Source organism: Staurois parvus, unplaced genomic scaffold (genome assembly GCF_062004578.1).
Source record: "Staurois parvus isolate SC_StPar_1 unplaced genomic scaffold, SC_StPar_1.0 ptg000312l, whole genome shotgun sequence".
Taxonomy (NCBI): domain Eukaryota; kingdom Metazoa; phylum Chordata; class Amphibia; order Anura; family Ranidae; genus Staurois; species Staurois parvus.
The window spans coordinates 1,473,257-1,499,151 of record NW_028318108.1 but is presented as its reverse complement, the minus strand read 5'-3'; the positions used below and the strand labels follow the sequence as shown (position 1 = coordinate 1,499,151).

Genomic DNA, 25,895 nt, shown 5'->3' with positions numbered 1-25,895 from the left:
AATGTTAGCAGCATAAGGGTTAAAATAGTCAATGTTGATGGACAGAGTAAAGTTCCTTTTTAATGATACAGCAGTAAATGAATGCTTTTGTTTACAAAATTCTTCATTATACCAGTGAACCCCTATCAGAGGCTCAAAATCTGGTGTATGTGGATGACAGTGTTGGACTGGGGTACCCAAAGTTTGGTTATTGGTCAAAATCTTTGTGGGGTTTTAACCCAATGGAGGCAGTGGTAGTAGGGACTTTTTATCCAATGGAGGGCAGTGGCAGCTGACCTGGTTAAAGGTCTTGGGCTACTAGGCCGAAGGGTCATCTTTCAACATGACTACAATCCTAAGCACACAACCAAGACAATACAGGAGTGGCTTAGGGACAACTCTGTGAATGTCCTAGAATGACCCAGCCAGGGCCCTGACTTGAACCTTATTGAACATCTCTGGAGAGACCTTAAAATAGCTGTCCATGGATGGTCCTCATTCAACCTGACTGAGCTTGAGAGGATTTGCAAAGAAGAATCGCAGAAAATCCCCTAATCTGAGTGTGCAAAGCTTGTTGCGTCCCAAAAAGACTTAAGGCTGTAATTGCTGCCAAAGGTGCTTCAACAAGTAAAGGGTTTGAATACTTAAACCCTACATGTGATATTTTAGTTTTTTCTTTTAAATAAATTCACAGACATTTCCAAAATTCTCTTTTTACTTTGATACTATTGGGGTACTGAGTGTAGATTATTGAAAAAAAAAAATGAATTTAAACAGCTGTAGTATCAGGCTGCAACATAACAAAATTTATAAGTGACTGAGGTGTGAATACGTTATGATTGCTATATATATATATATATATATATATATATATATATATTTTACATATTACTGTATGTTATTTATATGTTTTCCATATATGTATATTTTAAGTATAGCTATAGTCTACAGCATTTGGCTGAAGATTGACAGATGACTTTTCCTGGTTGACATATACTATAACTATGCATGTACTGTATATCCCTGCTTATGTTTATAGTATGTTTGAGAGATCATTTATGTATTATTTATCAAAAACATTTTGAACTTGAATCCATACAGCTATGTTAGATGTTACAGATGGTTCTCTCCAGTTTTATTAGATATTTCTTGTATATCTGTTCCCTTGTATACTAGCCCTGAGGAAGGGGGAGGCAATTCTCTCAAAATGCGTTGGCTCCACTTGTTACTTTTTATCTTCAATAAATTGCTGAAATAAGCCATCAAGTGAGTCTTGTGTTACCATGTGCTCCTTTATCCTCACCCAGAGGCTCAGAAGAAAGTTTTATTCAGAAAAAAGGGATTGCAAAGCAAGCATCTGCTGTATGGTCTCCTTAGCTAACACATAGTATTCTTGGAATTATTTGTCATTTATTACATTTTTGTATAACAAAGATGATGTATGTATAATTAAAAAACAATATCACATCAGAGTACGCATGATAAATACTCATGTTATTGGATAATGCTTTTCAATATGTCTTGTATTACTATAGTCCCTGACTGAAAAGCAAAGACATGCTTGTGATCTGCACTCAGTCTTTTGTTATTTGCTTGAACAGGTGACATGTTTATTATTTTCTTATGTAACCCCTTGCCTTGCTTAATTTCATTAAAAAAAAAAAATAATACTATAAAAAATACTTCCAGAACTGGGGTCCTTGGTTTGCATACCAGCCAGGACACTTTCTGCTTGGATGTTCCCCCTCTTCCTGCGTGGGTTTCCTGCCACATTCCAAAAATGTGCCAGTGGGTAAATTACTCCTTTCTACTTGGCCCAAATATGCGTATGCATGCAGGTATGGACATTAGATTGTAAGCTTCTCGAGGGCAGGAACTGATGTGAATGTACAACATGTACAAACACTGTGAATTATTATAATACAGGATTTATAGAGCGCCAACAGTTTGTGCAATACTTTACAACATGAGGGCAGACAGTACAGTTACAATACAATGTCAAACAGTAGGAAACAGAGAGCCCTGTTTGTTAAAGCTTACAATCTAAAAGGAAGGGTCAAGTGATACAAAAGATAATTGTGGAGGATGAGCTGATGGAGAAAATAAGAGTACAGTTGTTAGGTGGAGGCAGGATAGGCTTCTCTGAAGAGAAAAATTTTCAGCGATCACCTAAAAGTGGACAGAGTAGGATAGCTGGACAGATTGGGATAGGGATTCATAGGATTGGAGAGGCTTGAGAGAAGTCCTGGAGGTGAGCATGGGAGGAGGTGACACTGTAACTAGAGAGCGGGGGTCTTGGGGAGAACAAAGAGAAGGACTTAGTTTTTATTTTGAGACCAGGTTAGTGATGTAGCTGGGGGCTGATTTGTGGATGGCTTTGTAAGTTGTTAGTATTTTGAATTGAATTAGTAGGGTGAATGGCAGCTAATGGAGGGAATGGCAGGGAGGGATAGCAGACACTGAGCGGCTAGTAGGGTGGATGAGTCTGGCAGCATATTTATGATGGACTGAAGGGGGGATAGCCTATGTAAAGTAAGCCAATGAGGAGTTGCAGGAGTTAAGATGAGAGATAACAGGGAGTGGATTAGGAGCTTTTTGGTGTCATTGGTTAGGAAGGAGTGTATTGTGGAGATGTTGCGGAGGTTGAGGCAACAAGCTTTGGAAAGTGATTGGATTTAGGGCAGAAAGGAGAGTTCAGAGTCCAGGATTACACCTAGCATCCTGGCATGCAGGGATAGGTTAATAGTTGAGTTGTTGATCTTGACAGAGAAGTCAAGGGAAGGGGCATGTGGGGGAGGAAATATTAGGAGGTCGGCTTTGGATAGATTGAGTTTGAGGAAGAGGTGTGACACCTAGACTGATATGTCGGTCAGTAAATTAGTGATGTGTGAGGAGACAGATGTTGTGAGCTGAGGTGCAGAGAGATAGATTTAGGCATTGTCAGCGTAGAAATGATATTGAAAGACATGGAAAGCTATCAGCTGACTCAGGAAGGAAGTGTAGATCAAGAATAGGAGAGGTCCAAGAACAGAACCTTGGGGAACCCCGACAGCGAAAGGAAGAGGAGAAGAGGAAGTAAAATTGTAAGTAACGCTGAAGGTGCGGTGGTATAGGTAGGATGAGAACCAATGAAAAGCACAGTCACAGAAACCAAAGGAGTAAAGTTTTTTTTTTTTGAGGAGGGGGTGGTCAACCATATAAAGGCAGCCGAAAGGTCCAGACATAGGAATACAGAATAGTATCCATTGATTTCAGCTGTTGGTAAATCATTTGTGAGTTTTAGGAGAGCAGCTTCTGTGTGGTGCTGAGGGCAAAATTCAGAATGAAGGGGATCAGGAAGGTTATTCTTAATGAGGTGGTTGCTCAGTCGGATGTAGACCAGGTGTTCAAGGAGTTTGGAGGTAAAAGGGAGCAAGGAGATGGGGCGTAGGTTTTTAAGATTGGTGGGGTCCAAGGAAGGCTTTTTAAGTACGGGGATGACTAATGCATGTTTTAGAGAGTTGGGAAAGATGCCAGAAGAGAGGGAAAGATTGAAGATGTGAGTTAGAGAGTGTAGGATAGTGCCAGTAGGTGACTGCAGTATTTTAGAGAGAATAGGGTCCAGGGGGCATGTGGTTAGGTGGATATTAGAAAAAAGTGTAGCAACCTTGTCTATAATAGTAGGGTTGAATAAGGGAAGTGTTGAGTGTACCTGTGGACATGGGGTGTTAAGTGAGGGGAAATATCTGTAGAGAGGAGATTTCATCACGAATTGTATCTATCTTATTTTTTAAGTGACTGGTGATCACCTGGGTAGTGAGTGAGTTAGTGGATGGAAGCAGTGGAGGATGAAATAGAGCGATAAAGGTAGAGAAGAGTTGACAGGGACTAGATGAGACGGTGCTAACGACAGTGATAAAATAGGTCTGGTTGGCAGTGTGAAGGCAAGAATTTTATTTTTGGAGGGCAGATTTATATTGGGTGAAGTCATTGTGAGACTTAGTCTTACACCACAGATGCTCAAGAGCTCGGCTATATTTTGTGAGACTTCTGGTTCCATCTGTTTGCCAGGATTGTAGGGCCGGGCCAGATTCTGTGTGTAGTGAGGGGGCAAGCTCATTCAGAGTGGAGGACAGGGATCTATTGTAGACAGAAGTGGCTAGATTCTGGCAGGACAGGGGTGAGATTTTGTCACAGAGGTGGTCAGTAGCAGAATAAAGAGGAGAAGAGTGGAAGTGGTGAAGGTTTCTACAGGTAATTGTTAGGCGGTTGGAATGAGAGGAGGTGGAAGAGAGGGAGAGAGTGAAACTAATAAGGTGGCGATCAGAGAGAGGAAAAGGATTGTTGAAGATGTTGCACGGAGAGCATAGATAGGAGAAGACAAGGTCAAGGGTGTTGCCAGTGAAGTGAGTAGAAACCTGTATCCATTGCTTCAGGTCAAATGAGGATGTTAGACTAAGGCTTTTAGAAGCAGCAGGAGTTTTAGTATTAACAGGGATCTCATTTTAAAAATATTTTAACTGAATAATTTTCATGTATGCCTTTATGATGGTCATTGTGTGGGTGTGTCAAATCTTGCTCTGCTGTCCACTGTTACTTTAATCTTACCATAACTGGGCATAATTAGCATACGTGAGCATAAGAAGTGTTTGTTGTCTATATTTATTGTACATCTGAAGTCAAATTCTGAAGCTATACTAAAATCCAGCTCTCACCTTTTGCCATTTGCCATTGCTGACTTCTGGTCCCCACTTAGAGAGAACCATTTGACCATTGCCATTACTCATCTGTATTTCCAACCGACAATCACGAATCCCAAGTACAAACCAGTTATCCAGGCCAATATTTCCAAAGAATATGATGCCTTGACAGTCATATGTCCGGATTTCAAATGATGAGAGATTGCTGTAATCATATAGGATAGCCAACAACAGTGTATAATCACCAGAAAAAACATGTATTTTATTATAGTAAATCTATAGCCAGAATAAAACATCTGAACTAAAGCTTCTGCCATACAACAGGTGCCGCTGGGTGATTTCAAAATAACAAGCAGATTTCCATCACTGTTCCACCCAGAGTACCAACCCCGAGACTCTTGATACCAAATTTCTTTGAAAGGTATATGTATTGCTCATTTAGGCTCTTAACACGGCATTGTGGGATGAATCCCACAGTGAATGTCATAATTTATCTTCATCTCTGCTCTGATAGTGCAATGGAATGGTGAGGGAAAACATCAGTTGGTATGGAGTGAGATTTCAAGGGAATGCGTCTCTTTGCCTATCCTGCTAATACCTATTCAGTGCACAATAGTAGGTGTTCTTTAAATCTTAACAGCTCCCCCCATGTACAAATATACACAGTTATACTCACTTTTGCCGGGCTCTCCCACCAATTCATTTGTCTGCCTGAGCTATAGGGAATACCTTGTGCTTCTGGGCATGGGTTAGCCTACAATCTTCTCCCTATTTCTCCCAAGGTGCAGTGCCCAGGCATCAGCAGACTGTAACTTGGCCCAATTTCTTGTGAAGAAGAGGACCAAGTGAGTAGCTTTGTGCAAGCTTTGAAACTGCTTAACACAGAGTCTACAGGGGGTTTAGATCCACAGCTCTGATGCAGAGCTGGATCATCCACAAGGCAAGCCTAGACCCAGTGGATGTCCAGAGGGGGCCACCTAATATCTTTACTCTGCTACAATAAGCCAGGAAGAAAGCACAGTCAAAGCTGTGCACCTGCCTATCACTAGTGATGGGCCGAACACCCCCCTATTCGGTTCGCGGTTGAACATTCGAACCTAATGAAAGTTCGACCGCAAACTTCAAACATAATGCAAGTCTATGGGACTCGAACTTCAAAAGTGTCCATTTTGAAGGCTTATATGCAAGTTATTGGCCATAAAAGGGGTATGGGGACTCGGGTACTGCTCTGAGGGACATGAATCAGTGAAAACATTTTTCCCAAAAAGTACAGTTTTTTTCATTGCTTAAAGTAATTTTTCATTGCTTAAAGCAATTTTTTAAAAAATGAAAAATTCCTTTAAATATCATGCCTTGGGGGTCCCCTTAAACTACTTGCAAAGTTGTACATCTGTACAATGTAAAGTCCCTGCAACAAGACTTACATTTTTTGATAAAAAAAAAAAAGACAGCGTGAGCCCCCCCCCCACAGTAAAATATGTTTAATAAAAAAGTGTGTGGGGTACCCCATAAAGTCCTACTAGATCCTTGATCTGAGCACAGGACTGGCAGGGGGTGGGTGACAAATGAGCGTGTCCCCCCCGAACTGTACCGGGCCACATGCCCTCGAAATGGTGGAGATCTTTGGGGGTAGGGGGGGCTGCGGTTGTGGGGGTCTGCAGGGGGTGAATAAAATCACAACAGTTTTTGACAAGTCCTTATTAAAACAAAAAAGCCAAAAAAATGGTTCCATCGTTGTAATCCATGGTCATTTTCGGTGTCCAGCATTGTCACGACGACACCGACGTGCCAAAAAAAAAACTCGATACCCACCAACCCATCTGCACTTGGCTAGCACTCGCCGCTATCTGACAGATATAAACAATTGGGTGGAGCTAGTGAGGACAGCACTGCTAGCTCTGCCCAATTGTGCTGTGATTAGCCAAAGCATTGCTTTGGCCAATCACAATGCACTATCAGAGCGCAGTTGCATTTTCAAACGGAAGGTGGAGGAGCGCAAGGTCTCTAAGATCCACCAGCTCCGTGATGTCGTCATGGAGTGGAAGAGGACTCCAGTGACAACCTGTGAAGCTCTGGTGAACTCCATGCCCAAGAGGGTTAAGGCAGTGCTGAAAATAATGGTGGCCACACAAAATATTGACACTTTGGGCCCAATTTGGACATTTTCACTTAGGGGTGTGCTCACTTTTGTTGCCAGCAGTTTAGACATTAATGTCTGTGTGTAGAGTTATTTTGAGGGGACAGCAAATTTACACTGTTATACAAGCTGTATACTCACTACTTTACATTGTAGCAAAGTGTCATTTCTTCAGTGTTGTCACATGAAAAGATATAATAAAATATTTACAAAAATGTGAGCGGTGGACTCACTTCTGTGAGATATTGTATATAGTACACTATATTCTACAGTATAATCTAAATATTTGGGTTGATTTACTTAACCTGGAGTGTGCAAAATTTGGTGCAGTTGTGCATGGTAGCCATTCAGCTTCTAACTTCAGCTTGTTCAATTAAGCTTTGACAATAAAACCTGGAAGGCGATTGGTTTCTATGCAGAGCTGCACCAGACTTTGCAGTCTCCAAATTTAGTAAATCTACCCCATTGTGTCCCAGACATCTTTGTGTCACTGAAATCTCTTTTTCAAGCATTTGTGCAACAAACAATGTCAGACCTACAAACACTTAAATATGTTTTAAGGTTGTACTAAATAAGCACTATTGGGTTTGCTGACAGAACAGATAGGACACTGAACTAAGAACTAAACTTAGAGCAGTACATGGCCTTTTGAGATGTACTTTTTAGGTGTAGTTACATGTCATTAACACTTCATAATAATGTAGAATAGTCAGGTTTGCAAATAAGGTGAATTAATAGACTAATAATCATCAGTTCCGATATGACTTGGTGAAGAACAGAAAACATATACTGGGTCTCCTAATTCAAATCATTGACACAGTGAGGCATAATCATAATATCCAGGCCTGCTTCACATACTTGTCCTACCGTACACCTGTGGTAGATCTACCAACACATATCTGATAATCTTCATTGACCATTTTGGGGATGATTTGTGAAGTGTAGTAAAAATGTAGAGTGTTGTCTATACATACAGTAGCCAATCTTCAGATTCCTCCTTTCATTTCACCCAGGTTGGGTGAGAGAATGGAGTGGTAAACCTGGCTGCCTTTGCTTCAGTTTTTACAGAACATACCCTCTGTGTTTAGGGTAGTCAATTACTATTATTATTTAATAGGAAATATATTTTTACCTGGTTAAGGATGACAGAGGGAATTCCAGAAGCAGGGTATTCTTTGGGTCTCCATTTCCCAGATACAGGCTGTGTGTGGATCTCATTGGACTTCCAGCTGAACAAGAGTCCTGAAAAAGACCAATCCTAGTAACTTCTCCTTAAGACATATGTCTGTTTCTCTGCACAGTCATGGTCAGTTTTAATAAACACTGTGCTATGAAAATTGAGTTCATTACCAACCTTTCAAGCAAAGACTTGGAAATTTGATGACCTCTGTTCTTGAGGTCAAATCCAGGGTCTTCTCTGGTGATACTCAATGATGAAATGATTGCTTTGATTAATGATAGAATGGTCCCCTTTAAATGGATGCAGTTCCCATTGATCCATTGCTACCCACTTTTAGACTTTGAGGTCCTGTAAGCAAATAAAGGACTACTCTCTTATTTTGGCTGCCTTTGCCCTATTTGGGAAAACCCCAATATCTCCTGACTTGGAAACACAACAGAAAAAGAGAGTAAATATATCTAAAATTAGGGAAATCCTCCTTTAAACAGTTGTCACCCTTAAAATACTTTTCTGTTTGTGTTCTGGTGACAAAACAAAATGTATTTTCTTTCTCTTCTTCTATCGATCCCTGTCACAATGGTTTCTAGGAATAACAGAGGGTTGAAACTCCCTAGTGAGGACACTGACAACAGTAAAACCCTGACAGAGTTGAAAACCCTTCTCTCCTCCTTACATAACCTTTCATGTAGCAGGAAAGAGCAAAGGGGAATGCAATATAGTGTCACTGATAGCTCCAAGTCTGTTGAGGCCGCTGCCAATCACATTCAAGATGGCACCTAGCAACAGACTCAGGGCTTTTAGATGTCTACACAAGGAAGGCCTTTATGGGTAAATAACATGCATAAAATGCACATGTAATCTAGAAACCAATCAGCTTCCAAGTTTTATTGTCAATGCTTAATTGAACAAGCTGAATTTAGAAGCTGATTGACTGCCATGCACAGCTGCATCAAATTCTGAGTGCTCCAGTTTTAGTAAATCTTCCCTTTTGTGTCTTTTCCTCCTACAGGAGAAGACTGTAAGGCTCTTTTCACATGGAGCAAACCCGTCAGTGGGGGGATCTGTCTGCTGATCCCTGCTGAGCAAGCGGATGACAGGTCCGTGTCCACTTCGTTTATGCAGAGCGGATACAGACACAGCCCGCAGTCCTCTACGGGCGGTCGGATGGAAACGGACCGCCAGTCCGTTTCCATCTGATGGACAGATAAGGAACAGATTCCCATCCGTCTCTTTTTGGCGGATCAGATTGGATGTCGGTGGGTGTAAACGGACACATGTCCATTTACAATCGAACCGGATATCGTATGTACTCTCCAGCACCTCAGGAAATGCACAGCTAAAAGGGAAGCCAAGCGAACCAGGACAGCAACAACCAAAGGAAATGCTTCAGGGGTGCAGCCCTCCTCAGACGGGGAGATCAGCCACTAGGTAGAGCAAGGCTCCCATCATCCATCCACTACACATCAGCACCAGAGGCTGGTCAGTAGCTCTGAGGAAAGGGACTCGTCCCCGAAACGCGTCAGCCATTTGACTGCACTGACAGTTGGAACACCTTGCTTGCCGTTGTGGCCATCGTCATTATGCAAATGCTTTTTAGATACATGCTTCGTCTGTCAGTATGTTTTTACCTTTCATACCTTTCAATAAACCTTGGATAATGCACTAGGTGTGTGCGCCACGTCCATTTACACCCGCTTCTTCATAGAGGAAAATAGAGATTCCAATTGGGTCTGCCTGAAAAGTGGGCAGGCAGACCCAATCAGAACTTCCTCATGAAAGGGGCCTAACAAAAAAAAAAATATCTGAAAAAAATAAAGTTTATCTAGATCAGGACTCGATCTAGTTTAGTGAGTGTCAGCTAGTGGCAGTATTAGGCAGGGTATGCACATTCAGTTTCCAAACTGTAGAAAACTGACAGATCCTAGAATGAACACAATGATGTGTAATGTGGGGATTTCTCCCACTGTGTTATTGTATTCTGGGGGGGCTCTCCCACCCCGCCAAAATACACTGATCTGCACTTGTAGCCATTGGCTACAAGTGCAGTTTAAATGCTGGTTTTCCAGCAAGACCGTTTGACAAAAGGCAGTCGTTAGGACAACTTCTGTTGAGCAGACAGTGGTACACATGTACTGAAAGTAATCCGTTTCTTGCTGAACCAGCCAACATTTGGAAAAAAAAGGTATTATATTTAGTGTCAGTGCAAGTGTTAACGTGTTTAGGTAGGACAAAAAAAAAATGCGTACAGTTGCTGCTTGGCCCTACTATGGGTAGAAAGAACAAATAACATACACATGTGCGGTATCACTGTGATCATCAGGAATAGTGGAATTTATTTTGAAGGTTTTTATGGTAGTGGGTTATGGTAATGGCATCCAAACTTACAGCTAAATTAAAAAAAAAGTACTTTATTATTTGGGGCCAATTTTCTTTTTATAATAAAATAAAATTATGAGGTGTCCGCTAACATTAAGCACCAAATGAAAAGTGCATTCTGTCCTGGAAAAGAACAAGGTATACTCCACCTGGATACAAGTAGTTGTGATATACTGTATATAGTTTTACTAATACATGTCAACAAACAAAATTGGGTTTAGGCGTTAAGGTTCATTTTGACCTTAGTCATGAAGGGGTTAATGGTCTGGCAACAGGGTCACTTTAAATTTCAAACATCGCAGCATGATCCTGGTGCACAAATCACTTTTCGCTCTGGATACAATAGAATTAAAGTAATTCTAAAGGTTTATTTTTTTTTAAAGAAAAAATAACAAACATGTTATACTTACCTGCTGTGTGCAGTGGTTTTGCACAGAGCAGCTCAGAACCTTCTCTTCTCGGGTCCCCTGCAGGCTCTCCTGTCCACTCCGTCCTGTCAGGTGCCCCCACAGCAAGCAGCTTGCAATGGGGGCACCCGCTGCTCCGTGTGTCAATTCATATACGGAGCCGCAACTCGGCCCCGTCTCTCACTTCTCATTGGCTCACTGGCTGTGATTGACAGCAGTGGGAGCCAATGGCTCCCGATTCTGTCTCAGCCAATGAGAAGTGGGAGTCCTGGGATAGTCGAGACTCCAATGCACATTGCTGGATTAGGTGAGTATTGGGGGGCACTGCTGCCCACAGAAGGTTTTTTACCTTCATGCATAGAATGCATGAAGGTAAAAAACCTTGAGCCTTTACAACCACTTTAAAAACTTTAACTATCACAATCTATATGCAAGACAGCAGAAAGCATGAAGGTAAGGTAGAATTTGAAGTCTAATGCAAAACACTCAAAGAAGACTACTGAAATGTGCTATTACTGTCAGACACTTAATATATGGTTGAAAAGCTTGCATTTACAACCTACTGAATATGACAATACAGTAACTTGTTTCACTTTACATCAACACTTTCTGCATTCACTGATGGTTTACATGAAGAAGATGTATACACAAGTCTAAATTTTCTTCTAAAACATTGGCAAGATAAACACTAAAGGGAATCTTTATAACGGAGAATCTTCATGACTCCGCAGTGTTTCCTCCACACTGCCCCTTTATTTGAAGAGCCATTTCTAAACTGCCAGCAGTGGGAAGGACCCCGTGGTGTGTTATGGAGTGTTCTCTGCATAACACTGCACAAAACACTCATTGATAGGAGAAGAGATCGGTCATGTGATTTTGTCAGGTCATTTGACCATGCTCATTGCCTCCTTGCAATTTTTGTCCCCTATTACATTAAATTTATGAGGGTTTGCTTGCCTTGGACTTCTTAATCAAGCATAGTAGAAGGCACTTTTGTAAAGCACATATCTATACTTTATTGTTGTGGTGTTGTATTTTTTTTATAAACCCAAAGCATGGCCACAGTAAGGCCTTACCATTGCTTTATGGATAGGCCCTTTTCTCTAAAGGTAGATTCAAAAAGGATTTAAAGGGGACTTTACAAACACAGGCAAACCACTAAGAGCAGCAACAGCACAGTATACCTGCTGTAAAATAGCTCATCTCAGACATGCTTACAGCCTCTAAACCTAGATATGCAAATGTATAACACTTCTAAAAAGGACTGAGATCTGGGACCACAGTAGCAATACATATAAAACATCTTTTTTAATTTGTCACTTAAAAGTATAAACAATTAAAAAATACTAAAACAGATATACCCTAGCAAATATTAGTGGCTGTCTACAAAATCGTTTAAAACAGGGCTGTCAAACTGGCGGCCCTCCAGCTGTTGTGAAACTACAAGTCCCATCATGCCTCTGCCTTTGGGAGTCATGCTTGTAACTATCAATCTTGCAATGCCTCATGGAACTTGTAGTTTGGCAATAGCTGGAGGGCCGCCAGTTTGACACCCTCCTGCTCCCTCCTCACTGGCTGTAATTGACAGCAGTGGGAGCCAATGGTTTCTGCTGCCAATGAGGAGAAAGGGACCCGGTAGAGCTGCTGCTCTCATGCACATGGGTGGATAGAGTCCAGGCCCAGGTAAGTATTAGGGGGGCTACAGGGTGAGATGCACACTGAAGGTTTTTTATCTCCATGCATAGAATGCACAAAGGTAAAAAACCTTCAGTCTCTAGAACCATTTTAAGCTCTAGATAAAGTTAAATGCCTTAGAGGCTCCAGCATCGGGTGGGAGAGTGTATGCATCAGGTATTTCAATAAACCTATACACAAGGCTTTTATAAGGAGAACGGCTTCTTTTTGTTCTCTTGCTTAAAGTGATTCTAAGAGGTTGTGTTTTTTTTTAATAACAAACATTATACTTACCTGCTTTGTGTAATTGTTTTGCACAGAGCATCCCTGATCCTTCTCTTCTCAGGTCCCCCACTGGCACTCCTGGCCCCTCCCCCCTGCTCAGTGCCCCCATAGCAAGCCACTTGCTATGGGGGCATTGGTACATGCTTACTCCCAAGCTGGATCTGTGGGACTATGAGACTCACAGAGCATGGCTCAACTTTGCTCTCTGCTTTCTCCCAATGGCTCCTGCTGCTGTGTCTGAGAAGAGAGAGATCCAGGAGAGCTGAGGCTCCTATGCACAGTGCTGGATTGAGACAGAGTTCAGGTGAGCATTAGGAGGGGCTGTGAGGGGGAGCAACACACAAAAGGTTTTTTACCTTCTTGCATAGAACACATTAGGATACAGTCATTCTGCTGGAAAAAATAGTCATCCAGGTAGGTATAATGCATCAATGTCTCCCTGGTTCAGAAAGAGATGCAGATATTGACTTTACCAATGTCACTATTTGCATAATAGGCAGAATTCCCCACACCCTCTCATGTGATTATACCCAGGCCTGTTGGCTTTAAATACTGGGCAAATTATTTGGGAATAGCCTTGGGGTTGGGGGGGTGCATGTGTCTAATGTAGAGATACTAGGTGGCAATACAGAACTTTTTGCAACAGCAGGTACGTGATGGCAGCTTAAAGAAAACAACCAACCTCCACCCCCTTACCTCTCTAGCTAAATGTGAGGTTTTTCATCCTCAAGAATCTCATTCAAGTCTCTCTAAAGTCTGATTGCAGTTGTGTTTTAACAGCTTAAAAAAACCTGTTTGTTTACATTACAGGACTGGCAGGTTGCCAAGATCTGCTCACATACAAAAATACAGTGCCTGTGTTATGAACCTTCAAAGCTAAATTCTTCACAATGCCTATAGATACAGAGATGACTGAGGACTTTATTTAAAGTCATTATATTGCTTGTTATTTATGTAAATTGTTAGTGTGCACTTCATAATCTTAACACGCATTGAGAGAGTAGTGCGCATGCCTCCGGCTGCTTCACATGTAAATACCTCCTAAACGGTGCATGTTTAGGAGATATTTACTGTACTTACAAGTGCAAAACAAAGGTGTTTACTCCCACTTGAAAGCTGAACTCCAAACAGATAAATACTGTATAGATTAAATACTGTATATATACAGAAGTGGTTTTACCTGCCAAAAAAAAATTCAATGCAGTCCTGAGAAATACAGGGGTCTTGCTGCACAGCAGGGGGAGGGAGGAGACCTGATATTTCTCTTCTGCAGTTAAGCACTTACAGATCTTGTCCACTATACCTTGAAAGGAGAAGCAGCAGATTGATGAGCTGATGCCTCAATTGGATAGAGTGGCGAAGAGTTTGTACTACTGTCAGGTTTTTCAGTGCTGTCTGTGTCACCACTGGGGAATTTTACACTCTATTTGTCTTGGTGACCATTGACACTGGGACAGAAGTGATGTTAAATCATATTTATAGTTGTCACCATAACAAGAAGTGAGGGGAAATCTTCCAACTGGGACACCTGTTAAAGCAAAAACTGTCTGAGAGGCAATTTCCCAGCACTTTAGAGCATTATTCTCTCACTTTATTTGGATATATACTAAAATAAATAATAAACAAAAAAAGATAAAATTAGAACTATAGGCAAAACCTTTTTTTGCAACTTTGGATAGAGTAAGGGAAGATTATAACCCTTGTCAGTTTTTTTGGCGGTGTCTCATTAGGGAAGGGGGGATTTATCTTCAATTCCTGTCCCATTGCCAAAATAGGAAGCGAGAGGAAATCCCTTCAAATTAGGGAATCTCTTGGAGCCCCAGGTCACCAGAACCAGTGTCCCCATTGGAAGGTTTCAACTACTTTTCTAGAGGAGACCCAAAATTGGAAATGTTCTTTCACTTTCAACAATAATGGTAAACAGATCAAATAGCTATGGAGATTCTCTCCAATGGGGACACAGAAAAGAATATGAATTTACAGGGGTTCTAATCCCTCTCCACTCTATCCAAAAAAAGGTTTTGCCTTTAGTTATACTTTTTAAATGAATTTTGGGCAAGAAATGCTTGTATCATTGAACTACAAGAGACTAGTCATGGTGTTGATGATACCTGGATAGTTTGAACATTTTCATATATCTTTTATTCATATATGTTGAGGTTACTGCTGAAAAGACAGGATTTGGGAAAAACCATGGGTACTGAATAGTGGCTGTACATGAACAGGATAGGGGTCTATCTAATAAGAAACAAGAGAAAAATCCAGAGCAACCCCCTTATCCCTGAAAAAAGTTGGCTATGAAAGCCTGCAGACATAGAAAACTTCCCATGATTATCTCCTAATGATTGTCCAGATGAGGTGGCATCATCTTATGGCTATGAGTACCACAAGAGCTTGTTCACATACCTGCACCTCAATGCAATTTATTGCACCTGTAAACCAGTAGGACTGTTCTGTACCATTGAAGGAAATAGAGATACATATTGCTGCACTGTACTGCAACTAAACGTGCCCTTTCTCCTGCATGAAACAGTCTGTGTGCAATTTATACAGAGGACAGTGATAGTTGTCCTCCTAGAACACATAATCGGTTTTCTGTTCAGAAGAAGCCCAAGAATCTAAGACTGCTACATGGCATGACTGCACTATTCACTTTATGAACATCAACCTGTGTGTTTAGCATTCTGAGCACTGCCATTGTTCTTCAAGAGGAACAGGATCTAAGGCTTTTATCTTGATTCTGGTTAATTAGTGTGTCAGCAACCTGCAACAAGCAAGCAGGGCAATAGTTCAGGCTTTTCAGAACCAACTGGTCATGCACTTGGGCTAGTCAATGACTCAGTAGATAGTGAAGAGAGGTTGCGAATGACAACCTTGGAGCCTAATGTTCACAGCCCATCTCTGATGCTACAGATACATCCCTCCAATATTGTATATGGTTAAAATGGGCCAGTTGCATGATACAGAGGAGTATAATCTAAAGCGGACTATAAATGGATTGAAACTTGGCAAGTTCAGCTGACAAATTTCAATCCATGTGTGGCCATACCTATTTGACAGAAGGCAATCATTAGATCAACTTTTGTTGAATGGGTTTGATTGAAAGTTTTCCTCGATCAGCTAGCTGCATCTGCTGATCTGTGTATTCTGCTGGTGGAGAGTGCTGCTGTGAGAATACAATGAGAGATATTTACTAAAACTGGACAGTGCAAAATCTGGTGCAACTCTGCTTTGTTAACAATCAGCTTCCAAAGCCGACTGGCTACCATGCACAACTGCACCAGTTTTCTCCCAATGTTCCAGTGGGTGTGTGGATGGAGAAACCGGTTTTCTTTTTCCACTGAGTGAATGAAAAAAAAAAAAAAAGACCAGCATATGTCTTTTCTCAGGTAACAATTATTGGGTATATGTATTTACATTTAAATAGTTTTTGAATTGGTCATACAAAAACAAAGAAAGGTCCATAAACCATTACTCAGAATAAGATACCCCAAACTGTGGAAAATGATCTTAAAAAGTCGTCAACTATGTAATACCAATCACAGCACATTAAAAGACAAATGGATGAGCTGGAAAAAGTTATTAGTTTTATGTTAAAGCTGCAATTTAATTTTTAGCTAAATAATTCAAATTTACATTTTCCTTTGGCACTTGGGTGAACTTGCAGGACATAAATTCCTTTGTGATCCTACCATCTTTTAATTGTAACCATACTAAAATTATTTAGCATGCTACATGCAATGGTTTATTCTGGCTCTACAAAATAAAGCACAGAAAAAAATAGATCAGACATGAAAAGATCATAATTTGATTGGCAATCCTCAAAGCGATAACTAACCAATTCACTGGCAAAGCAATTGAGTTAGGTATGAAACATACAATAAATAAAGTCACCAACAACAGATTGTAGCCTATTCACAAAAAGGTAATACTATCATTAAATTACCACAAATAAATTCCAAAGAAAATCTAATACCAATACACAAAACACAATACTACTATTCAGCCACTTTGGCAAACAAATCTTGTTTTGTAACAGGAATAGATAACTTACTTCTAAGAAATTTCTACAGATATCTCAATAGACATCTGTTGAAATTGATATATCCAATAGATATATCTAGCTGGTACTTGAAATAAAACTGTGTTTATTTTATAACAATGCAAAGGCCAGTAATGGGCTTAACCTATTCAAATAAAAAGGGAGCCCACTATATACATTTCTATGGGTCTCTGCACCTTTTGAAATGCTGTGTCATGAATATGTATTTTACTCATAAATGATTAGTCATTTCCACCTGAAATGGCTCTATTCTCTGTTCACTTATTAAACACCTCATATAGCTTCAGAATTATCAGCAGTCTGTAGCTAGACAAAATTATATGCAATATTTGTGAATGGACATTTACATATAAAATGCCATGAAAATCAAAATGCTGATCTCCATATAGACATTGTTTTCTGAACCATTTTTCTCTCTGTCTCAATCATGGACAATTGCACAGTTACCTGTCCTGTGGGATGCTTGCTAGAAGCAGGTGGTAGACTGCTTGAAGAAAACTCTCCATGGGAAAGCAGCAATAGGATGATAGGAATGAATATACAGCTAAGAATCCTCATGTTACTGATGCAGTGGATGTGAATAGCTGTCACATGTTCATTATCCTTTATATAGCTCCGGTAGAAGGGAATCAGACCTTTTCTCACACCAACCTTGGCTGCAACCATAACACATTCCCAGTGTCTGCCTCCTGCAGATGTTTCACGAGAACAGAGGAGGCAAACTGTTTAACCCTTTACCAAAGTGACAAAGAATAGCCAACAGAACAGCTATTTTATTTATAACTGAAATTACTCATTTGCCATTCATGCAGTCCCATTTTCCATTTCATCTAATCTAGCCATGTGCAAAAAGTGCAAGAGCTCTCTGTAAAGTATGGGGCACCTCAAAACAGACATTTTCAGGTATCTCACTTTTTTCTTATCTATTTAGAAAGACTAGCAAAAGATATAACATTAAAAGAAAAAAAACGCTTGCCATTTTGCCCCAGTGGTGTGATGCACAGTCTGGAGTCTTTCCATTCTTCTACTTAATACTTTGCAATGGGGGTCTTGACAAATGGCTTTTGCAGTGACCACACGCAATCATGTTAACTCTGGCCTGCCTTCCTTGTTCCAATTTTGTGGGTTATGGAGTTGGAGCACCTGTTTTGAAACCAGGAAATGGAGTGCCAGTTCAGTGCCCTTAAAAGCAGGGACTTACGATCAGTAAAGTCATGATAAAAAGTTTGCAAGCCGGGAATGCAAAAAATACAACATAATAAAAAAACACAAGGAAAAGGACAAAGGTTTTTTATTTGTAATTCCTTTACTTATGGCATTTTACAGTTAAGGCATAATGGCCAGAGAAAAATAAAAAAATACAAAAGAAATGGCAATATACAGGTCGAAAAGACCAAACATAATGGTATACAGACAGATATCCAATTGGACAGGTCACAAAAAGATACAGACCTTCCCAGTTTCCAGAGCCAGGGAGATGAAGCCCCGGCAAGGTCCCCCGGAAACAAGCTCAAATAACAGTTCGAATACAAAATATCCCTGTCAATTAGAAGTTAACGTCGGGAATTGCGATTGCACAGAGATGTAAAAAAAATAGAGAGAGAGGGGAGGGGAAGGGAAAGAAAAGAGAGAAAGAGAAAGAGAGAGAGAGAAAGAGAGAGAGAGAGAAAAAAAAAACAATTATATATATATATACACATATACACATACACACATACATACACATACAGTATATCCCCCCGACGGAAAAGGGCCAATAAAAAAAAGGGGGGGGGAGATAACAAAAAGGGTAACAAGAAAAAAAAAAAAAAAAAAAAAAAAAGAGTGGCCCTACCACCCAAGGGCCCGGACAGACCCCAAACCAATCAGACAGTGGGCATGTCGGGCCAACACGAGCCAAATCAAGGGGATACCCGAAGATAAGCATCGGTGTAAACAAAATATTGCCAGGGCCTCCAAGTATCTCTAAACACCTCCCCACGGTCATACAGAGAGGCCGTGAGGTCCTCCACATCTTGCAGTTCGTTGACCTTAGAGAACCAAAGGGACCTCCTGGGTGGATGCACAGACCTCCAACACAGAGGGATACAAGCCTTGGCCGCATTGAACAGTTGAATAGTCAAGGAAACCTTATATTTTTTGATAGGATGATCAGCAAGGTGCAGCAAGCATGCCGCAGGGTCGCAGGCCACGTCAACACTCGCCAGAGCCCTGATGGTATCGGCTACCATCTGCCAAAAAGGTTGAATCTTAGAGCAAGTCCAGAAGATATGAGACATCGCACCACGCTCAAGCCCACAAATGCCAGCATAGATCCGAAACCTGCGGGAAAATACGGTGAAGGGTAATAGGGACCCTATACCATCGGGTTAAAATCTTATAAACGGTTTTCTGAACCCTGAATGCAATGGAAGACTTCTGTGCAAAATGTAGAATGTTCATTTTCTGTGTTTGCATAAGGCAAAGACCTAAATCAGCTTCCCAGTGAGCGAGAAAGGAAGGTTGAAAGTCATCTTGTGGATTGAGCAAGGCAGAGTAAAGAATGGAAAGACAATGCCTAATGTGCTTCCTCTTATGACAGATATTTTCCAAGAGCGTAAGACGACGGCTGATCCCAGGAGAATGAGAGCATTTTCAGAAGGTACGGAGTCGCAGGCTGTGCCAGAAGGCCAACGGAGGATCTGCAGCCGTCGAGAAAGCAGAAGGAGCAAGATTACCATCCACATCCAGGAAATCGAAAGTATGAATGCTCCGAGGCCTCCAAGCAGTGGAACGGTTGGTCCTCCAAACCTGGAGAAAACTCAAGGTTTCCCAGAACGGGGAGCATAGAAGAGGGCAGCTGGAAAGGGAGGAGTTACGAAAAGTCTCGCGGGACACCAACAAAGTACTGCCCAGAGTAGGGTGATCCAACAAGGTTCTAGGCAGTTTCGACCAAATTCAGGGCCAGCTTCTGGCAGTGCCCCCTCGTATCCTCCAACACCCAGAGCTTCGTCTCAGCATGACAGTGCCAGTCCACCAGTCTCGTCAGGTGAGCTGCTCTGTAATAAGCCTGGACATCTGGGAGACCCACACTGCTGAGGCACTTAAGTAAATATAAGTGCCGAAATTACAGACGAGGTTTCCGATGAGACCAAACAAAGTCTCAGAAGAGAGCATGAATTTTGTTAAAAAAAGAGAGGAGGCAAGCGAATGGGGAGGGCCTGGAGGACGTAGAAGATCCGGGGGAGCAACGTCATCCTGAGGGCACTGCACCGCCCAAACCATGTAAGAACAAGAGAATACCAGCGCAATAAATCTGTTTTCGTACGCTGTAGAAGCGGTTCAAAGTTGGCTGAGTAAAGAGCAGCAGGGTAAGGAGCAATATGGACCCCAAGCTAACAGTTAGACTCAGATGCCCAGCGAAAGGGGAACATAGGACGAAGCTGACTCACCACAGCATCCGGAATCGTAATATTGTGGGCAGCAGATTTGGAAAAGTTAATCTGAAAGAAGGACAGAAAACCGAAGACACGTAAAGCATCTACCAGGGCCGGCAAGGAGGTAAGCGGGTCAGTTAAAACAAATATCAAATCGTCCACAAAGGCAGCCACTTTATGAGCCCCAGAGGGCTTGAGTAAGTCAGGAATATTTGGATCTCTCCGAATCGTGCAGAGAAAAGGTTCCAAGGAAAGCACAAAAATCAATGGAGAAAGGGGGCATTTGTTATGTCAAAAAAGCCCGACCTAGTCTCATTAACCTTAATGGCCGCAGAGAGGCAAGAGTAGAGAAAGGAAATCCAAGACATCATAGCTGGTCCCAGGCCAATATGACGCAAAGTGGACATAATGAACCACCAACTGACCCTGTTGAAGGCCTTCTCCGCATCTGTAGAAAGCAGAAGGAGGTGGCGGGAGGTTCTGGCTGAATGGATCAGGTTAAGGACTTTCGTAGTGTTGTCTCTCAGTTCCCATAGAGGGACAAACCCAGCCTGCTCCCGGTGAATGAGAGACAATAAGTGTGGTAACAGCTTGTTTGCCAAAATCCTGGTAAATAATTTCAGATCAGAGTTCAGCAGAGCAATCGGCCTGTAATTCCCAGACCTGGAAGGGTCTTTGCCCTCTTAAGGTATCAAAGAGATGTACGCCCTGAGGGTATCACAAGGCAAAGGGTGTCCCTGGACAATGGAATTGAGAGCAGAGATGAAATGGGGAGAGAGGACATTTAAGAAAGGTCTGGTAATAGGTCAGAGTAAATTCATCAGGCCTAGAGGCATTCTTGGGCTTTGACTGAGCCAAAGCCACTCCAAGTTGCAAGTAAGAGACGGTATACCCGAGGCCGAAATATAGGAGAGAGGGGAAGGTGCCCCCTGTGGGGGGGTGGGGGAATCTCGCTGAAGAATGGCCTAAATTGTAGGGATCACGATAATATCTATGAAATTCGACAGCAATATCGGCTGACTTAGTCAATTTCTGAATTTTGGACATGTGGAATGTAGGTTCGGGGGCCCCGAAGAGCCCTTGCCAGCAAAGTGCCCAGTGTATTTGAAAATTCATACATAGAGCAATTTTTGTTAGGACTTGCGATCCCTTCTCTATCTCAAGACCACAGTACTCTGGAGAGTTCTAGATAGGTGGCATGCGTCAAAGACGCTTTATGGGAGCGCTCCAACCTGCCAAGGTCTTGCAGTAGGCTGTCAATCTGACGAGAACGCTCTTGCTTGACATGTGCTCCTGCACGAATCAAAAGGCCCCTAATCACTGGCTTGTGGGCCTCCCAAACCACGAGGGGGTCGGCCACCGAATCAGTATTAGTCGCAAAATACTCCCTAGAGCTGTACTAAGGCATTGAAGGTATCTGGGGACTGAAGGAGGGTCTCATTCAATCCCCAGATACCTTCAGTAAATGGGTCTAGTCGAAGGATAAGGTGAACCGGAGCATGGTCAGAGAAGTAGAAAACCTCAATCTGTGAGGTGAGCACCGCAGGGATAGCTGAGTGCAAGATCAAGAGATAGTCGAGACGGGGATATAGGTATGGTGAACAGGGGAGGTTAAAAAAAAAAAAAAAAAGTAGTCCCGACCCTGGGGATTCAGTAGATGCCATAGGTCAACTAAGCGTAAGAGCTGTAAGTCACCCTTCAAGCATCAGAGACAAACATAGGAATGATGAGAGGAGCCCGAGAAACATCCAACAAGGGATCCATTGCAAAATTAAGATCCCCCCCAAAAATCAAGGTCCCCTCGACAAAGCCCAAAAGAATGGGTAGCAGAGCATGTAAGAATTGAACCTGGTTCACACTGGGGAAATAGATGTTGACGAAGGTATACTGCACTCCCTGAATCGTGCCCTTAAGCAACAGATAACAGCCAAGTGGGTCCAACTGCAACGAGACAAACGACCACGGCACTGCACTGCCAATCAAACTAACACCTATGGATTTAGAAATGGGAGAGGAACTGTGATACACCCATGGAAAGTCTCGATTAGTTGATTTTGGAATATGATCACATTTGAAGTGTGTTTCCTGTAGAAAGGCAATTTGAGTCTTACTGTTTTTGAGGTCAGCCAGCAGCCACGATCGCTTTTCGGGAGTGTTGAGACCCCAAGTATTAAGAGTGGTTATCTTCAAGGAACCCATGATGGAAGGAGGCCAGGAGAAACCGCTAAACAAGGAGAGAGGTCCGAGATGGGGCCCCCGTGTGGGAGAGAAACCCCCCCAAAAAAGGGAGAAGGGGGAGGAGGAAATGAGAGGGGAGGGTGAGAAGAAGGAAAAGCGGGGAAGAGAAAGGGTAAAAAAAAAAGGGAAGTGGAATGGGAAATATCTACAATAGTGGACAAACTGATGTCCCTGGGAGGAGAGTGGAGCACCTCCACAAGGATTAGCCCTATGGGGAGTCAAAACAAAACAGCAGGTGGGTGAGGGCAGAAGAGAAGAGATAAGTCAGAAAATGCACACAAAAGATAAAGAGAGGGAGTTGCACGAACAAGGGACAAAAAAATACCAGTATAACATTCACAGGTAAAATTGTTTGTCCCTAAGATCCACAGAGGAGCAATACCAGGAAACCACATATATGCCCCCCTACCACCATTGGAGCAGAGGAGAGGACACCCCCAATCTGCCCTGAAAAACTGGGCGGAAGGAGGACCAAAATCCAGGGTAGCCAGTCCCCAATCCAAAGGCACAGGGGGACCGGAAAACTGTAAAATGCGCCCCCACCCCCCAAGCAAACAGCAGTTAACAATATGCAGGGGCAGGTGAGACAATGTCAAATAATGAAAAAGGTAGCAGCTGGATATCAAAGAAGACCAACAGTGTGACCCACATAGATGGCCAAGAGAAGGGTCACATCCCCGCCCCCCCAGAGGCATCCCCAACACCGAAAGGCGAGGAGGAGGCCAAACAATCACCCCTAAATGGCCTGGATAGATAATACCGACATAATACCAAGCTAACAGAACCAGGCCAGCGGGGCAGGGAGGGGAGAAGGGAGGGTCCCCCACCCCAACCAAACCGCAACAAAGCTCCTGATGTCATTAAAAAAAATTAGGTTACAGTAGCGACCTTTCCAGCACCTGGAGCCATCAAAAACAGAGGTGAACATCATAGATGCAAAAATCAGGTGTCCAAGTCAAAAAGAAAAAACGAGTAGAAAAAGAGAGTCACCCCACATTCGGGAGACAAGGGAAGAGGGAAGCACGAAGCCCCCTCCATTATCCCCTGGTACAATGAAACCCAGATGGTAACAAGAAAAAGGGCCAATCAATCTTCGGCAGCAGCAGCAGGTGTAGGCCTAAGGGGTCTCCTCCTGGCAGAGTCTTGGCTTGAAGATCTGTACCGGGGCCTTCTGAGCCTCTGTGACCTCGGAAATGAAGCAGGGGAAGCATCTGGATGCAGTGGAGAGTCCAGCCAATTTGGCACCTCAACAGCAGACTTGCCCAGGAGGTCAAACAGTGCGGGTAGTTGGTCCGGAGAGCGGAGAGGAAACTCAGCTCCTTCTTTACAGATGATGAGATGGAATGGATGGCCCCAGCGGTACGTTGCCCCACCCTCACGAATTACCTCCAGCAAGGGTCGCAGCATCCCCTGCATCATACTGGTTTGCCTAGAGAGGTCAGGGTATATATGGATCATGGCTCCATCAAAGTCAATTGGACCAGCAGTCCAAGCGCGGCATAGTATTTCTTCCTTTATCGTGTAAAAATGGACCCGGCAGAGAACGTCTCTCGGAGGCAAAAGAGAAGTATTAGCAGTAGAAGATGTAGAGGACTGGCAGGGTCCCAGAACCCCGTGCACCCGATCAAGCTCCAGTTCAACTGTGGGGGGGTTTTCCAAGAAGTTGGTTGAGGATGGTGGTTACAGTAGCATGTAGATTCACCCCCACGGTGGCCTCAGGAATACCCCAAAGACAGAGATTATTACGGCGATTATGCTTTTCCCCATCATCTAAACAAAGATGGACATCTATGAGATGGCATCTGAAGGCCTGTTATTCAGCCTCAATGGCAGATAATCTAGCTTCAGTAGTGATGGAGGAACCCTCCAAAACAGATACCCGCTCCTCCACTGTATCAACCTGTTGGCGTAGGTCATGTAATTCCCGGGTGAGGGCATTAACAATGGAGGTAGCCATGGCCTGCAAATCTTGTTTGGTAGGAAAGTCCGCCATGAGGTCCCGGATAGAACCGGCCATAGGTCTCCCTATCTCCTCCTCCCAGTCCAAGGGTGGTGGCGAGTCTTCCGGGGGAAGGGCAGGTGAGGAGATTGGGGAGAATGGCCCGGTGAGAACCGGAGCCCCCACTCCAGGGGGAACACTGCCCGACTGCGTAGGTCTCCAGGCTTGGGCCGCGCCGGTGCCATCTTAGGGGAGGCCACGGGAGAGGAAAGGGAGTGCGGGCAGAGAAAGTAATGGGTGATCTCACCCCATCGTATGGTCCCGGTTGACTGCGGAAGTCTCCGGACCCTGGGCATGTGAAGCTGGCTGTGCAGTGAAGCTGATAAGGTAGTCGGTCAGTCCCGGCCCATGCAGAGCTAGAGAGAGCATCCTCATGCCGCCATCGTCAAGCCATGCTCCCAAGGACAAAGGTTTTGTGCAAATATTACCTCATGATTAAAAAAGAAAAAATACAGCAAAAATAGCCAAAACATTATGTTATAAAATTTTATGTCATTTTTGTTTGTTTTTTTTAATTATTTTTTGTGTTGATTTTTTTTTTTTTTTGCATAGTAAGAAAAAAGGTCACCAAAATAGCACATTTATGGCCCAATAAACGTTTTTGCTACTTTGGCAAAGTTCTTTTTCTATTGTTTAAAAAAAGCAAAAAAAAACAAAAAAAAAACCAAAACAAAAAACCTAAAAACATCAAATTACAACAGATCTAACAAAAGATCTATATTGGGGAACAGGACCTTGCTGGTGACCCCTAGAATTATTTTAGCTTTTCACACTGCATGGCCACACTGTTCGCTTGTTCTGCAGTCATCTACAATAAGTATTCTCAAATATTTTTCCTTTGAAGTGTTGGTATTCTTTTTCTATAGTTGCATTATTTAGAATTTAGAAACATTGAACTGTAGTTTTCACTGCTTTAATCAATTTTCCAGCAATGCCAAATCATGTTACAGACAACTCCAGGGATATCAACACCTTCGTGTTGTCAGCAAAATGACATACAATACCCACCAACCCTTTAGTTATATTACTTACAAATACAGTAAATAGAACAGGACCTAGTACAGAGCCTTGTGGTACACTACTAGTGAAGGGTTCCTTTAGCCAACTGTATCCACTAAACCATCCAAGGGTTAAGTCCTAGCTTATACAACTTTTTTTTTTTTATTAGATCATTATGTGAAACTGTATCAAATGCTTAGGTGAAATCAAGATAGGCTATGTCCACAGCACCACCCTAGTCCAAAACATCAGTGTATCGTCGAAAATTCAATTGGATTAGTCCGACATGAACTGTCCTCAAAGCCATACTGCTTTCAGTCCAGCAAATGTGTTTTAAAAGATAAGTTCACCTTTGGAACATGTTACATGTTCCACCCGTTTCTAGGGTGGAACATATAACATGTTGCCATAGCCGCAGCAGCCCCTTCCACTGTGGAGCACCATGGTAGTTCTTTGAAGCTTC

The 25,895-nt window shown here is 42.5% G+C and overlaps 1 protein-coding gene across 1 annotated transcript in view; it reads right to left on the bottom strand.

The window, feature by feature from the left end:
• SHBG (sex hormone binding globulin) overlaps positions 1-17,455 on the bottom strand; it is a 32,898-nt gene extending 15,443 nt beyond the window's left edge. Inside the window, exons 1-3 of the mRNA XM_089683489.1 lie at positions 17,228-17,455; positions 7,928-8,037; positions 4,674-4,863 (exon numbers count right to left, since the gene is read on the bottom strand). Of these exons, the coding sequence (XP_089539615.1) occupies positions 4,674-4,863; positions 7,928-8,037; positions 17,228-17,446 (519 nt within the window). The 5' untranslated portion in view covers positions 17,447-17,455. The remainder of the gene's footprint in view (positions 1-4,673; positions 4,864-7,927; positions 8,038-17,227) is intronic.
• Positions 17,456-25,895: the final 8,440 nt, after the last annotated feature.